Here is a 14,753-nt window from a genome sequence, read left to right as displayed (position 1 = left end):
CCAGCCAGGGCACCGTCTCCTCTCGCCTGGGCTCCGGGGCGGCAGGAGCCGTGCCCGGCAACCGCCAAGCAATGGGCGCTTCCACGCTGCCCATCCTGGGGAACTATGCCCTCCTTTACCCATCCAACAAACGTCTACTGCCCCCTCCCAGCAGCACGCCGGGGCAAAATGCTCACTGGGGTGAACTGGGGCTCAGGAGGGGTGGGAGGTGGGGGGCCTCGTATCAGGCAGGAGGCGACGCCACCACTAACCCTCCCCTCATCGGCCCGGGGCCTGCAGGCTGGGGAGGTAACCGGCCACAGGGTCACGGGGTATTGAGGAACAGACATCGCTTTGGGTGGCTTTTTTTTTTAAACAGCCGTAGGTGGTCCCGTTTTCCTCGTGCAAATGCCTCAGAGAAGTGCCTGTGAACACGCCCTGCGAGCACAGGCTGTCCCCGGCCACACACTCACACACGTGTGCACACACGCACACCCAAAGACCCCACACATGCACACACGCGTATACCCCAGCACACACATGCACGTACGTGTACTCCCACACGCCACATGCACACACACACAACGCGTGCACATGCCCCAAGCGCAAGCATACACACCCCCTCCACCACACGCACGCACACACATCACACGCACACCGCCCCACACACACACGAGGCGTGCCACCAACCCAGCACCCACCCTGCACTGGGTACCATGAGTTTCCTCTGGTTCCCAAGCTGGGCGGGTGTGTGGAGATGGGGTCCCTGTGCCCGCGGCCCTGCTTCTTTCCCGCCCCAGGGTCACCTGGCTCTGAGACCCCCCAACCACTGTGCCAGCTCAGAGCAAGGCCCTCGGCGCAGGGACGCGGGGGGTCCTCCCAGCCTGCCCTCCTGCCCCAGTGAGCCCTCCGCCTCTGGGGGAAACAGACACACAGCCCCACGGGCCCAGGTGTGACCACGACTGGCCGCCGCCAGCTCTGACCCGGGGACCTGGCTCCTCCGAGTGTGTGTTTCCTGGACCGTGAAGGGAGCTCGGCCTCTGAAGAGGCCCAGACGCGGAAGGCGTGAGGCCCTGGCAGCCCCTGGTGCTCTGGACATGCAGCGCAGGAGTGGTAGACCCCACCTAAGGCTAAATCCCAGCAGACCTATGGACCCTCAGCAAGTGCCGAGAGAAGGTTGAAAAGAGCTTTGAAGAAATCTCGCCCAGGGCTGCGGTGTCAGCTCCTGCCCGAGAGGCCCAGCCCGCTCTTCTCGTCCGGAATCCTGACTTGTGGACTCCAGAAACGCCCAGCCAGCCCCCAAAGATACGGGTCCATTCCGTGCAAGAAATCCTCCCACTCACACACATACACACACGCACACACCCCACACGCACTCTCACACGTGCGTGCAGACACACCCCGCATACGCACACAGAGCCTGGGGTGACGCCCACAAGCCCGGGAACACCAAGGACTGCCAGCCGCCGCCAGAGGGTGGGGCAGGAGAGGATTCTTCCTCCAGGCTTCTGACAGAGCACGGGCCAGCCGGCCATTCTGGACTTCTGGCCTCTGAAACTATGAGAGCAAAGCTCTGCTGCTCTGCGCCACCCCGTCTGCGGCACTTTGCGATGGCCCCGGACGCTCATTCAGAGACAGCTGTGGCAAGCGGCGGGTGAACCCAGACCCAGCAGGCACTAAGCTGCAGGCGACCAACCAAGGGGCCGAAACGGAATTTACAAAGGTTCCCCGGGCCTCGGGTAGCCGGCTGATGGGAAGCCAAATGCTGGCCACACAGGTGCCCATCTCCTATGCTGGAGGGCGTGTGGCTGTCCCCTCCCACCGTGAGCAGGGCTGCCTGTCCCACGCCAGGTACGGGAAGGCCTCCTTACCTCTAAGGCTTCTTCCTGGCTGTGGATCTTTCTCCCGCTCAGCAACCTGGAAGGCAGACAAGCACAGCTGAGCCATTGCCTGTAAGAGCCCCAGGGCTACACACGGTGCACTGGTGACCCCCCTGCCCCACAGGGAACTGGCGGGCATCTGTCCGCCATCGCGGACCAGGCGGCCACCGTGTCTGGGGACCAGTCAGGAGTCAGTTTGAAAGGGGACTCACAGGACTTCCCTGGTGGCACAGTGGGTAAGACTCCGCACTCCCAATGCAGGGGGCCCGGGTTCGATCCCTGGTCAGGGAACCAGATCCCACATGGGTGCCGCAACTAAGGCTTCGCATGGCACAACTAAGGAGCCCGCGGGCCGCAACTAGGACCCAGCGTAACCAAATAAATAATAAAATAAATAAAAATAAATTTAAAAAATAAAAAGGGACTCACACATCATGGGAGTGGGGTGAAGTTCCAGATCGTGGTAAACGTTTACACGTAACAACGGGGAAGGACGGCCGTGCACGGTCACAGCACACGGTGCCACTGGGGGCAGCCAGCGTCCTCGCAAACAGCTGCAAATCTCAGCGCACTACGTTCTTGAGCCACCAACCATCAGGGACCTCCGGGTGAGCCGCCATCCCCCAGCATCGATAGGCCCAGGTTAGGGAACCCCAGGCCCCCAAGAGTCCAGGGACCCCATCCCTACTTTATAGGGCGGCCCTGGGGCCAGAGGGGTTATCACTGCTGGCTTAACTGAGCCAAACGCGATGGGCACACACCCACCGCAGCGCTCACGCCCCGAGGCCCCAGGAGCCGCGCCTCAACTCCCTGGGTGCCCAGCTCTCCTGTCCTTTGGGGTGGGGGGCCGGGCATCCAAGAAAGGCCCCTGGAAACATGGTGCTGGGCAGTGGGGCAGGCACGGTCCTTGTAACCTCGTGCAGAGATTTGGGATGTGGGTTTCAGAGCTCTGGGGCAGTGGCCCGCGTCAGCTGGCGTGGGCTCCCCGTCCCATAGCCCGTGTCAGCCACGTGCACCCCCGGCTTTGCCACAGCGCCTCTGCTCCCTTCTGTCCCCAGAGGCTCTTGCTGCTTGGGGACCGGCGTGACCACAGGGAGTCGGGGGGAAATGAGTGCCCACGGCTGCTGACAACCAGTGCCCGCCCTGGCACTCAGGTGGGCTGGCAGCTCCCTGCCCCGCAGACTGGGGCTCTCCAGCAGGGTCCCTGTCACTCTCCCCATGGGCATGGGGGGTGGGTCTGACTGCTGCAGCCGATTCAAATGACTTACTCAGCCTCAAACTGGTTGGGGGTGATGATGTCTGCAACGGGCACGATCTTCTCTCTGTAAACCGGAAGGAGGTCCTCGGGGACGTACTGCGGGAAAAAGACAGGAACAGGCTGACGCATGAGGGGTGAGGGAGGGAGGCCAGGGCGGCTCGTGCTGTGGGGACCCCAAGGCTCCAAGGGGTCCCGAGGCAGGGCTGGGGCAGCCCTTCCACCCTGACGATCCAGGTCAGGTCCCCACTAGTGGCTTTCCACCGCATCCGTGTGATGACACCACCCACTCAACCCACATTGGCGTCGGGAACCCAGGCCCACAGTCTGCTGGTGTGTGGCTGGTGGGCTGAGAGTGACTTTTATGTTTTTAAATGGTTGGGGGGAAAGTCAAAAGAAAAACAGTATTTTGTGACACGTGGAAATTAGAGGAAATTCAAAGCTCAGTGTCCACACCTGAAATTCGATTAGAAAATGGCCACGTTCGTTCTTTGCAAATCATCTGCGGCTGCTTGAGCTGCAACAGGGATGCACGGCCCTGAAATACCTCCTCTGGGGCCCTTCGCGGAAACCTCTTCTGCCAGCCCCGGCCCCTCCTTCCCGACAAGGGACAAGGACGTGTCTGTGGCCCGAGAGCGGTGTCTCGCCCAGGCGGACACTCTCAGAGTGCTGCTGTCACAGCCCCTCGGCCCGCGCCCCGGCGCGGGGAAGCACTAACCATGCAGCCTTCTCCGTTCCACTTGTCTCCCATCACGGGGTCGCACACTGCGGGACAAAGGGCATCTCATCAGCAAAAGCGGCGGCGCTGAGAGGAGCGCCCCACGTCTGACTTGCTGTGAAGTTTCACACGCACAACTAAAATGGGAAAAGCACGGCCTCCCGTCCTCATTTACCTCCTTACCTGGCATTTTGCATTTTGCTGTCCGGGCCCCACCTGGGGAGTCCCTCACCCCACCCTGACACCGATCACAGCCCTGTGTCAGCGGCTTCTCTCACCCGCCCCAGACAGATGCCAGGTTCACCGTGAGAACGCCTGTGAGGCTCTCGTCCCCAGAGGCCCCCACGTGCTGGGAGGAGCAGAACGTGCAGACGGGGCGCGCAGAAGGGGGGAGGCTGAGCCGCCCATTCGTGGGGCTCCCGGCACCTACCGTACACGAGCCTGGGGTTCTGCTGCTTCAGCTCCTGCACGATGTCCACCACCGTGGCCAGGAAGGACTTGTCTCGCGTGTAACCTTTGGGAGGGACAGAGAACTCTCGTCACCCAACCGCGGAAACAGCCCCATCAAGCCCATCTGCCCAGAGAATGGCAGGCAGTGCCCAGACCCTGCGGCCGGGGCCAAGACAAGTGCTCCCCACAACTGTAGGCACAGGGGACACCGGGCATTTCCCAGAAGAAACGTTAACTTTTACATGAAAGGGAGAAGCCGTGGGTGTACGAGGAATGTTCTCCTTCCTCTTTTCCATTTTCCAGAATCAGCATGCTCACTTCTAACCACGTATATAAATAAATGCAACCATGTGGGTTTGTAAATGAAACCAACACACCAGGTGGCAGCGTGTTGCTTATCTGGGTGTTTTTGTCCCAGACCCCTTCCCAACACCCCACCTGTCCCCCGCCATGGGCACGGAAACCCCAGTATGGAGACGTGGCACAGCCAGGACCCCCAAGGTCATGCTACCTGGATGTGGCGGTCACTAGGGCCCCACTGAGTTCCTGATGGCAGGACCATCCCTCCTCGAGGGAGGCAGGGACCAGGGAGCAGCCCAGGTCAGGGGTGCTCTGGGCCTCCCCAGCCCACCCCAGGTGGGCGCCAGGCCCCGGTTCCGGCACCCCCTCCCCTGGGCCTCACCCGTGAGCACGTAGTCATACTTGTTCACGTCGTTCAGCTTCAGCCCGTCGTACAGCTCGTGGAGCTCATCCGAGTTCAGCACTTGGCCCTTCCAGTGCGAGTAGCCTGGTGGGGGGAGAGCAGAACACGCAGGCCCTGACGCGTGGGGCACGCGGGTGACACAGCCCTCGGCAGGTTCCCCCCGAAAGCACATCTGGCTCCGACACGTTCTGGGGTTATTACTGCGTCCGGGGTCCACCCTCCCACCCGTGCAGCGAGGGCCGAGCTCTGCAGGCCGCCTGAGGACACCTGTGCAGCCAGCATTGCACCGACAGACAGGACGCAGGGCTGCGAAACTTCTCCCTGTCCTCGGCGGGGCACCTGGGAGCGTCCCCATCGTGTCACGGTCCCTGGCTTTGCCAGCCTCTCCTGTGCACGTCCCCCATCCAGGCTGAGTTGCTTGAAGACTGTTACCTGCGCACCCTGGCAGGTAGGGGCTCCTCGCATCCCCACCTCCATCCAAGATGAGTTGCAACTGATCCAAGTCTCGGGCCAAATCCTGACCAAGAGCCAAATGTGAACTAGAAAGAGGCTGCGGCCCGGGTTCCTGACCTGACAGGCACCCGGGTGAAGTGCACACAGGGCAGGCAGGGGGCCCTCTCGAGGTCACTCGGGGCGGGCGCACCCCACCAGGGACACCCCGCAGTCCGCCGACGGCAAGTCCATCCTGGCAGCCCTTACACCAAGAGGGACCACTCAAACAGGTTCCTAAGCACATAAGTAAAAGCCTCCGGAGGGCTGATTTCTATGACAGCAAAGTCGAGCCCAGACCACGGGAAGCAGATCCCGGCCACAGCCCCAGATCCTCCCTGCCGTCTTGGGTGTTGTCCTGCAGGTCCCGCACCGGCTGGGCTGTGGGCCTGGAGAAGGGGCCGCGGCGCCCTCTGTGCACGTGGGGCGAGGGCTCTCCTGCCGCAGAGGGGCCAACACCCGACAACACCTGTCAGCAGTTCTCCAGGACGGCGCAGCCTCTGGTGGACGCCCATTAACCAGTCGGGAGGGCCAGAGGCAAGGAGGGTCCACCGAGGCGAGGTGACCCATCTCTCGCAGGCCTGTCCCCCAAGGCTCAGGTGTCTGCTAAGAGCCGGCAGCCTCTGGCTGTGTCCCGCAGGTGTTGCTGCCACAAAATCCCACCGGCCCAGGTGGGAGGAACAACGGCCCTTCCTGCCCCTTGGTTTTCCGAACATCATTCCAGACATGGTGGTTTTTTCTTTTTCTTTTGGCTGCGCTGCGTGGCTTGCGGGATCTCAGTTCCCTGACCAGGGATTGAAACGGGGCTCTCAGCGGTGAAAGCGCCGAGTCCTAACCACTGGACCGCCAGGGAATTCCCAACACCGTGTGGTTTGACTCCATTGCACATGTACTGCTCTCTTGTCCTAGGGCTGCTGTGACCAAGAACCACAGGGGCTCCCACAGTTCTGGAGGCCGGCATCCGGGATCACGGTGTCGCAGGGCTGGTTGCTCTGAGAGCTCCACGGCCGGCTTCTCCTGTGTCCTCACGTGGTTGTCCCTCTGGGCATGTGTCTGTGTCCTAATCTCCTCCACGGGCACCGATCAGATTGGAGCAGGGGCACACCAATGACCTCATGTACCTTTTAACTGCCTCTTTAAAGACCCTATCACATCTGAGGTCCTGGGAGTTAGGACTCTGACACATGAATTGAGGGGACACAGTGCAGCCCGTGATGTGCAGTCAGCCCCCGCCAGGTCTCAAGCACGGGCCACCCCCCGCCCGGCAGGCCAGCTTCCTAACATGATGAGAAGGTTCGGGCCCACTCCTTTTACTGCCCACCCCCCCAACCCAGCCTCTCCTCTCCAAACTCAGGAGACGCTTCTGAAACACAGGGGCACTCTGGTCCTCTGTCCAACCCACCCAATTTACAGTTTACAGATGAAAAAACAAACTCCGCTGAGCCGGCGAGGCCGAGGGACCCAGCTCCTCCCTGCACGTCTGCTGCAGGCACCTGGTCCTGCTCCCCCAGGGGGTCACCACCAGGCCTGGCAGCAGGTCACACCCCAAACCCTACGTGCCTGGAAGGCTGGCCCTGCCCCACCCGCCAACCTCCAGCCCCGTCCAGTTTCTTCCAGCCGCCCGTCCAAGGGCTCGGATCTTGGGTAACAGGAAACTCCTGCTAAAGGAGAAGCCACAGAACACCGGCTGCTGCTTCAGAGCCCAGCGCTGCCCTGGAGCGGTGGGGGGGGGGGGGTGTGGGGGGGAGGGGGGGCAGGGGGGGGGATCATCATCTAATGTCTAAGCCAACTTGGCTCTTTTACTTTAAAAAAAAAAAAAAAATAAGAGGGTAGTTAAAACAGCCAGTAAAACCCATAAGCTCTGAGGAGGTTCACTGGATTGACAACTTTTGGGGACGTGTCCAAATGTCACTGTGCCCAGCACTCTGAAAGCAAAAGCAGGAAAGGATTCTTAGTGGGAACTGTAGCCTTCTCATCTGAATTCAGTGTAGTTCCTCCTCAACTGATGACTTGTAACACCCCCTCCCTTCCAAGAACCCCACCAGGAAGAATCGGGTTAAGGGGAAGCAAGCACCCTTCCGCGTATCTGGTCAGCACTCTGCCAGCAGTTTCTGGGACCTTCTGTGCTCTGAGATTCTGTCAGGGTTCAGAGTAATTTCAAAGAAGGGATGTGGGGATGTTTCCAAGAACTGAGAGGCTTTGTCCCCCTGCCAGCATCAGCTCAGGGATCCCAGGTCAGGGCGGCTCTGAGGCCATGGGGGTGGGGAGCCCAGGGCCCTCGCCTGACACCGTGGGGGCTTTCCAAGGGCTGTGACCCTCACGAACCCGAGGCAGCAATCACACAGCTTTCTGTGCACAGAAATCCTTGGGGTCCCCGTGCACGAAGAGACACACACACGAGCTCCCCGAGGCTCTGGCTTTTAAGAGAAAGTTGGGATCTGCTCTCCTCCCAGTCCAGTGTCACCCAGGTGGAGGGGCCCAGAGCAGGTACGAGGATCACCACCCTTGGTTCACGGAGGAAAGCGGGGGGGCCGAGAGGTCATGTCACCCGCCAGGTCATCCAGCTCCAAAGCAGCCACGCTGATTTAAACATGCAGCCGGCAAACCCAGGCCCCCCGACCCCCGTCTGCACGTGCTGCGCAGCCTCGGCCAGGACCACACCCCCGGCTCCATTTCCCGTCTGTAAGGTGAGGGGTGGCCCCCGGTTTCTAAGGGACCACTTCCTATGCCCACACTCAGCTCTGCGAGGACCGCTGAGGCCAACGCCTTACCTGTGTGGTTTGAAAACTGGACAGAGTTCACTGCGTCAACCTCAAACCCCAAAACCTGCAAGACGGACAGAGAAGGAGCGGGTGTAAGAGAGCTGGTGGGCTTCCACGGGCCCACGGCAGGTGCCTGACACAGCCTGGGGCAGGCTGGAGGGTCCCCGACGCGGAGGACAGGAGGGGGGGGGTCTCCCCAGGTCAGCCTCAGCACCCGCACTTCCAGTGATGTGCGTGGAGGTGACGGGAAACATGTTGGGGAGCAAGCACCCCTGAAGGGCCGGGGCTCAGAGGCCACTGCCCGCCCGCTGGAACTCAGCGCATCACTTCTGGAAATGCCACCAAATGAAAGTGCTCAGAGAGACCAGCAAGGCATCCATCTGTTGGGACACAAAGAGGGCAGTGAGGCCATCTATGTTCCGGCCCCCAGCCCAATGGGGGGGGCAAGGCCAAGGGCCCCCAGTCCCTCCCTGGGAGCCTGGCTTGTAGCCCCTGCATCGTCACGTGCCAGCTGGGGAGAAAGAAGGGACCCAGCCCGGAGCCAAAGGTCCTAAACGATCGCAGCCACAGACCCGCTCCCGGACAAGGGAGGGACCCCACCCCAGAGGGCCAGCCTCATGCAGTCCCGGCTCAGGTCACCTGGGCCACCAGCCTCTCCAGAGGCGCCGGGGCAGAGCGGTTAAGGGAGGGGAGGGGTGGCGCTCTGGTGCCGAGAGAGCCCGAACACAAGGTCTAGAAAGTTCACTTCCAGCAGTGAGAGCAGGTGACTGGAGAAAAGGTAAAGCCAGAACGGAGCTAAAGTCAAGTTTATGAAGTAGAAGCCCCCCTTCTTAATGAAGGGGACAAAAGGTTGTGTCTAAAACGGCTGGACGTCTCCACAAGTTGAGGCTGACAGCTGTGCACTCATGACACGGAAAGTCCCACAGTGGCTTTTCCTTGTGCTTATCTCTACTTTCCTATTTTTCTGCATTGAATAGGTCTTGGTTCCTTTGGGTGAACTGAGGTACAGGACACCGCAGATCCCTCGGGGGGACAAAGTCACATTCCCTTTGGGGCCCGCTCGCCCCTCGGCCCTCAGAGGCGGTGGGCATCAGAGCCCAGGACCCCCCCGCCAGGCCCCACCGGCCTCTTCCAGGCTGGACCCGCCGCCATCGCCGTGGGCAGACCCCGGACGAGGGCCCCGCGGTGTGGTCCCCTCCCCACCTCTCAGAGCGCCCACTGCATCGCTCCACATGGCCGGCCACCCCAGCTGCCCAAGGATCGCGGCCAGCACGGCACCAAGACCCCTGTGCAGGGCCCGGTGCTCAGGGTACAGCCGGGAGGCAGCACCCACCCGGGCGAGGCCAGACACCCAGGAGTCCACCCAGCGTGAGCGGCACCCAGGGCCCGGCCGCGTCCTGCGGCACCAGGCGGCCACCCCCGAGGGGCAGGTGACCAACTCAGGCCTTCTTTCGTGTCCCCCCACCCCGGGGAGGCAAGGGGCTCCTGCGCAGACTTTGACCACGGCCGCCTTCCCACACTCAGTCCAAACAAGCTCAGGGCCAGCCTGACCCTGGAGCCGCCACCCCCACCGACACCGCGTCAGGACAGGGATTCACGTCGGATTCGCTGCCTGCCCGGAGCCGAGCCTCCCGTGGGCGCCACCGCTGGGGGAGGGTCTTCCCACCCACGGGTTCTGGGGAGGGGGCTGAGCTGAAGCCCACGTCATCCACCAGGATCAGGTGCGCCTGGAAAGCGCGGGCGGCGGCCCTGTCACCTCTGCCTCCGCGTGCGTCTGCTCCCGCCCCTGCCCCCCACCCCAGGCCACCAGCGCGGCCCCTCGGAACCTCCCACGCGACCCTCCCTGAGGGGAGGGCACCCCCGCCGGCCCCCTCCCCACCTCGCACACGGCTCCCCAGGGGCTGGCGCTGAGCCACCCTGGCACCTGCCCGGAAGGGTCCCTCCTCCTCTCCTGGACTCGCCCCTCCCACCTCTACGCCACTCCTGTCCTCCCCCCCCAGGGAGGCTGTGACCCTGTCCTGTGGGACACGCAGCACAGAGCGGGGCCCGATGGGTATTCGCTCATTGGACACACACATCGGTGTCAGGCGCGCCCCGCTCCACACCCCGGCTCTGGTGCCCAGTCCCCTCCGTCCTCTCCCCACCCCCAGCCGGGTCTCAGCTGGGAAGTTCACTTCCACACGGGCCACCAGAGACCCCACCAAAGGAGCCACACAAGCCCGGGAAGCCGGCAGCCACCGGGGGAAGCAGGAGACGGTGCCCTGCGGGGTGGGAAGTGGGGCCGGCCCCTGAGCTCAACCGCTGAGCTCACTGATGCAGGAGGAGATGCCGCCCACCGGGGACTCCCAGCGAGCCGTGGCCCCTGACCTTCGGGCCCTCCCCCTCCTGGAAACCACAAAAATGAGAACAAGGGACCCTTTTACAACTGATTCTCAAGGACAGAGAAAAGGAGAAGACGCAGCAGGTGAGCAATTCCACCAACTCTGGAAACAGACACTGCACAGCCCAGGTAACTGAGAATCTCAGCACCTGCGGAGGGGACGCAGGTGAGAGCGGGGCCCCCACCTGCAGAACCTCTCGGAGAGACAGAGTGCGGGAGACGGAGGTCGGGGAGAGAGCATGGAAACCCGGGGCCGTGGCTGCCCCAGGGGCCCCATCGTCGGCCACCTTGCCCTGGCCGTCCACGCCTGCCCGTGCACCAGTGACCTCCAAACCCTCCCTCCCTCCTTCACCTCAACAACACCAACCAACCTTCAGGTCTCACCTCAATATCGCAAACAGGCAAAGCTCCCGGGCCACCAGGAGAGCGTCTCTCCGGGCAGTGAGGGTAGTGACTCGGGGGGCCCTGGGTGCAGACGAGGACCACACCCCAGCTCTCCACGGGGGCGGTGGTTACCCAGGCATGCTCCCTTTGTGAACACGTGGAGCTACACGCTTATGACGTGTATTTCAAAGTCTTTCTAAAAATTTCAAGCCAGTATGATGAGGACGTAAAGTAATAAAGCAAAAATCAACAGTCTTCTTAAAATAGAAACTTAAAATCGGCACTTTGCGGGCTTCCCTGGTGGCGCAGTGGTTGAGAATCTGCCTGCCAATGCAGGCGACACGGGTTCGAGCCCTGGTCTGGGAAGATCCCACATGCCGCGGAGCAACTAGGCCCGTGAGCCACAACTACTGAGCCTGCGCGTCTGGAGCCTGTGCTCCGCAACGAGAGGCCGCGACAGTGAGAGGCCCGCACACCGCGATGAAGAGTGGCCCCCGCTTGCCGCAACTAGAGAAAGCCCTCGCACAGAAACGAAGACCCAACGCAGCCATAAATAAATAAATAAATAAAATTAAAAAAAAAAAATTGGCACTTTGCAACTTTACTTGCCAGATTTCATGGCCTCCTAGACAGAGCTTGCAGTATTCCAGGTCCCTAAATTCTAACCAACTTCAAAGAAACAAGATTTGAAGCAACGATGACACACATCCTGAAAATCCTGTCAAAATATCCTGCTCCGCTGCTTCTGGGTGCAGAGATAATTAATCCTTTAGGCTCGCACATTCGAAGCCACTATTCTCTGCTTTTAAATGATAGCGCTAAGCCCCTGGGCTGGCATCTCCATTTCACCTACCAGCAACTTATGAATTGGCACCACAGGCTAGCGTGAGGGCAGGGCCGGGGGACGCAGCAGGAAGACAGGGCACAGGGCCAGGCTCCAACATGGGAGCCCCTGGACCCCAGAAAAAGGAAGTGCCTGTTGTTAAAACCTAGTCTTCAGGGGCTTCCCTGGTGGCGCAGTGGTTGAGAATCTGCCTGCCAATGCAGGGGACACGGGTTTGAGCCCTGGTCTGGGAAGATCCCACATGCCGTGGAGCAGCTGAGCCCGTGAGCCACAATTACTGAGCCTGCGCGTCTGGAGCCTGTGCTCCGCAACAAGAGAGGCCGCGATAGTGAGAGGCCCGTGCACCGCGATGAAGAGTGGCCTCCGCTTGCCACAACTAGAGAAAGACCTTGCACAGAAACGAAGACCCAACACAGCCATAAATAAATTAATTAAAAAAAAAAAAAAGTGGGACTCCTGATATTCATCCCACTTAGAAAAAAAAAAAATCCTAGTCTTCAGCTCAACACCCCCCCACCTTTTGCACTCAGCTCTGGGATCTGGGGCTGCGACCCTGGACATCACATCCCTGCTCAGCCAGGGGCTCCCGACTGAGCACTGAAGGGGAGAGACTGGGAGACGGGGAGGGTCCTGCCCCTTCTGGTCACTCTACCACAGCACCGCTCTTCACCTGCAGAAGGGGGGCCCCCAGAAGCAGCTGTGGTCTTTCTGTTGCTCCCAGCACCCGTACTACACAGCCCTACACATCCCCCCGCCCCCTCAGCTTTAAGTCCCAACGGTAGACAGATAGGGTGGGGGAGTCCCAGGAGGAAGAGGACCAGGCATGGCTTTCTTGACACAAGAGAAGCCACTTCTGGTCTAAGCCATGTTGTGACCTAAGCCTGGTCACAGTGCTTGCCCCTGAACAGTTCTCAGCAATTAATGATCTTAAGGGAACAAAAGAATGTAGGAACAAACCGTTATTAAGCAAGAGGAGTAACAATATCAAAGGAAATCAATCAGCTGTCAAGACGCCCAGTTCTGTTTCCCCTAGCTCACCCCTGGCTCACCCTTGCACAACCCCATCGAGTGTGGGTGGAACCTCCAGGAGAGTCCAGTCTACTTACATGCACCCTTTAGGAGCAGAGTTCTCTTCTCCCGAGACAAAAGAAATAAAAACAAAAATAAACAAATGGGACCTAATCAAACTTAAATGCTTTTGCACAGCAACGGAAACCATCAACAAACCAAAAACACAACCTCAGAATGGGAAAAACATTTGCAAACGATGCGACCAACAAGGGTTTAACTTCCAAAATACACAAACAGCTCACACAGCTCAATAGCAAAAAAAAAAAAAAAAAAAAATCCAAACAAGCCAAACAGAAAATGAGCAGGAGACCTAAATAGCCATTTCTCCAAAGAAAACATACAAACGGCCAACAAGCACATGAAAAGATGCTCAACATCGCAAATTATTAGAGAAATGCAAATCAAAAGTACAATGAGGTACCACCTCACATGGGTCAGAATGGCCATCATTAGGGCTTCCCTGGTGGTGTAGTGGTTAAGAATCCGCCTGCCAATGCAAGGGACACGGGTTCGAGCCCTGGCCCGGGAAGATCCCACATGCCGCGGAGCAACTGAGCCCGTGCGCCACAACTGCTGAGCCTGAGCTCTAGAGCCCGCAAGCCACAACTACTGAGCCCACATGCCACAACTACTGAAGCCTGCGTGCCTGGAGCCCGTGCTCTGCAACAAGAGAGGCCATGACAATGAGAAGCCCACGCACCGCAATGAAGAGTAGCCTCAGCTCGCCGCAACTAGAGAAAGCCTGCATGCAGCAGTGAAGACCCAACGCAGCCAAAAATAAAAATAAATAAATTAAAAAAAAAAAAAAAAAAAGAATGGCCATCATTAAAAAGTCTACAAATAACAAATGCTGGAGAGCGTGTGGAGAAAAGGGAACCCTCCTACACTGCTGGTGGGAATGTATATTGGTGCAGTAACTATGGAGAACAGTATGAAGGGTCCTTAAAGAACGAAAAATAGAGTTGCCATATGATCCAGCAATTCCAGTCCTGGGTATAAAGCCAGAAAAGATGAAAACTCTAATCCGAAAGGATACATGCACCCCAATGTTTACAGCAGCACTATTTACAATAGCCAAGATACGGAAGTGTGAAATAAAATTCATATTTTATGGCAAGACAAGAAAAATTTAAACCTAAAAAAAATGTTCTCTGCCCTTTGGCCTCCTCTCTCCCCCCACTTTGCATCGTATATCTGCATCTACAAACCTCCCCGTCGGCAGAAATACCTGCTCAACCATAAAGAGCGACATTCTCCCAGCATCTACAATTCCTTAAAAGATAACATTCCTTCTTGATCTTTAAGGGGTCACATGGATCATGTAAACTGTCAATAATATGACATTTGATGCCCAGCTGTCTCCAAAAATTTATCTAACTGTGCCTTGACTTCTAACAGGCCTAACAGGTCTCAGAGCTTTCTGAGATGCTCTTCCTGGGTCATAATCCTCAAATTCGGCTTGAGTAAAATTTTCTATTTCTTTCTTAGATTGACGGATTAATTTTTCGTCAACAGAGGCAACCTAAGTGTCCATCAAGAGATGATTGGTTTAGGAAGATGTGGTGTGTGTATATATATTCATTCATTCATTCATTCTTCTACTTACCTCAGATTTATTAGGAGCCTACACAGTGCTAGGCACTTTTCTAGGTCTTGTGAAATAGAGTTGAACAAAGTAAGTTTTTTGTTCTCTTAGACCTTATTTATGCACGTGCACACACACACACACACACACACACACACACACGCACACACACTGGAATATTACTCAGACATAAAAAAGAATGAAACACTGCCATTTGCAGCAATGGGGATGGCTCTAGAGATTATCATACTAA

At 58.6% G+C, this 14,753-nt stretch overlaps 1 protein-coding gene across 1 annotated transcript in view; it reads right to left on the bottom strand.

The window, feature by feature from the left end:
* Nucleotides 1–14,753, bottom strand: part of PDXK (pyridoxal kinase) — a 32,387-nt gene that overhangs the window by 8,108 nt on the left and 9,526 nt on the right. Inside the window, exons 2-7 of the mRNA XM_057545175.1 lie at nt 8,246–8,300; nt 4,965–5,069; nt 4,263–4,346; nt 3,833–3,879; nt 3,128–3,213; nt 1,851–1,896 (exon numbers count right to left, since the gene is read on the bottom strand). Of these exons, the coding sequence (XP_057401158.1) occupies nt 1,851–1,896; nt 3,128–3,213; nt 3,833–3,879; nt 4,263–4,346; nt 4,965–5,069; nt 8,246–8,300 (423 nt within the window). The remainder of the gene's footprint in view (nt 1–1,850; nt 1,897–3,127; nt 3,214–3,832; nt 3,880–4,262; nt 4,347–4,964; nt 5,070–8,245; nt 8,301–14,753) is intronic.

Source organism: Balaenoptera acutorostrata, chromosome 4 (genome assembly GCF_949987535.1).
Source record: "Balaenoptera acutorostrata chromosome 4, mBalAcu1.1, whole genome shotgun sequence".
NCBI lineage: Eukaryota > Metazoa > Chordata > Mammalia > Artiodactyla > Balaenopteridae > Balaenoptera > Balaenoptera acutorostrata.
This window is presented reverse-complemented; position numbering and strand designations above follow the sequence as displayed.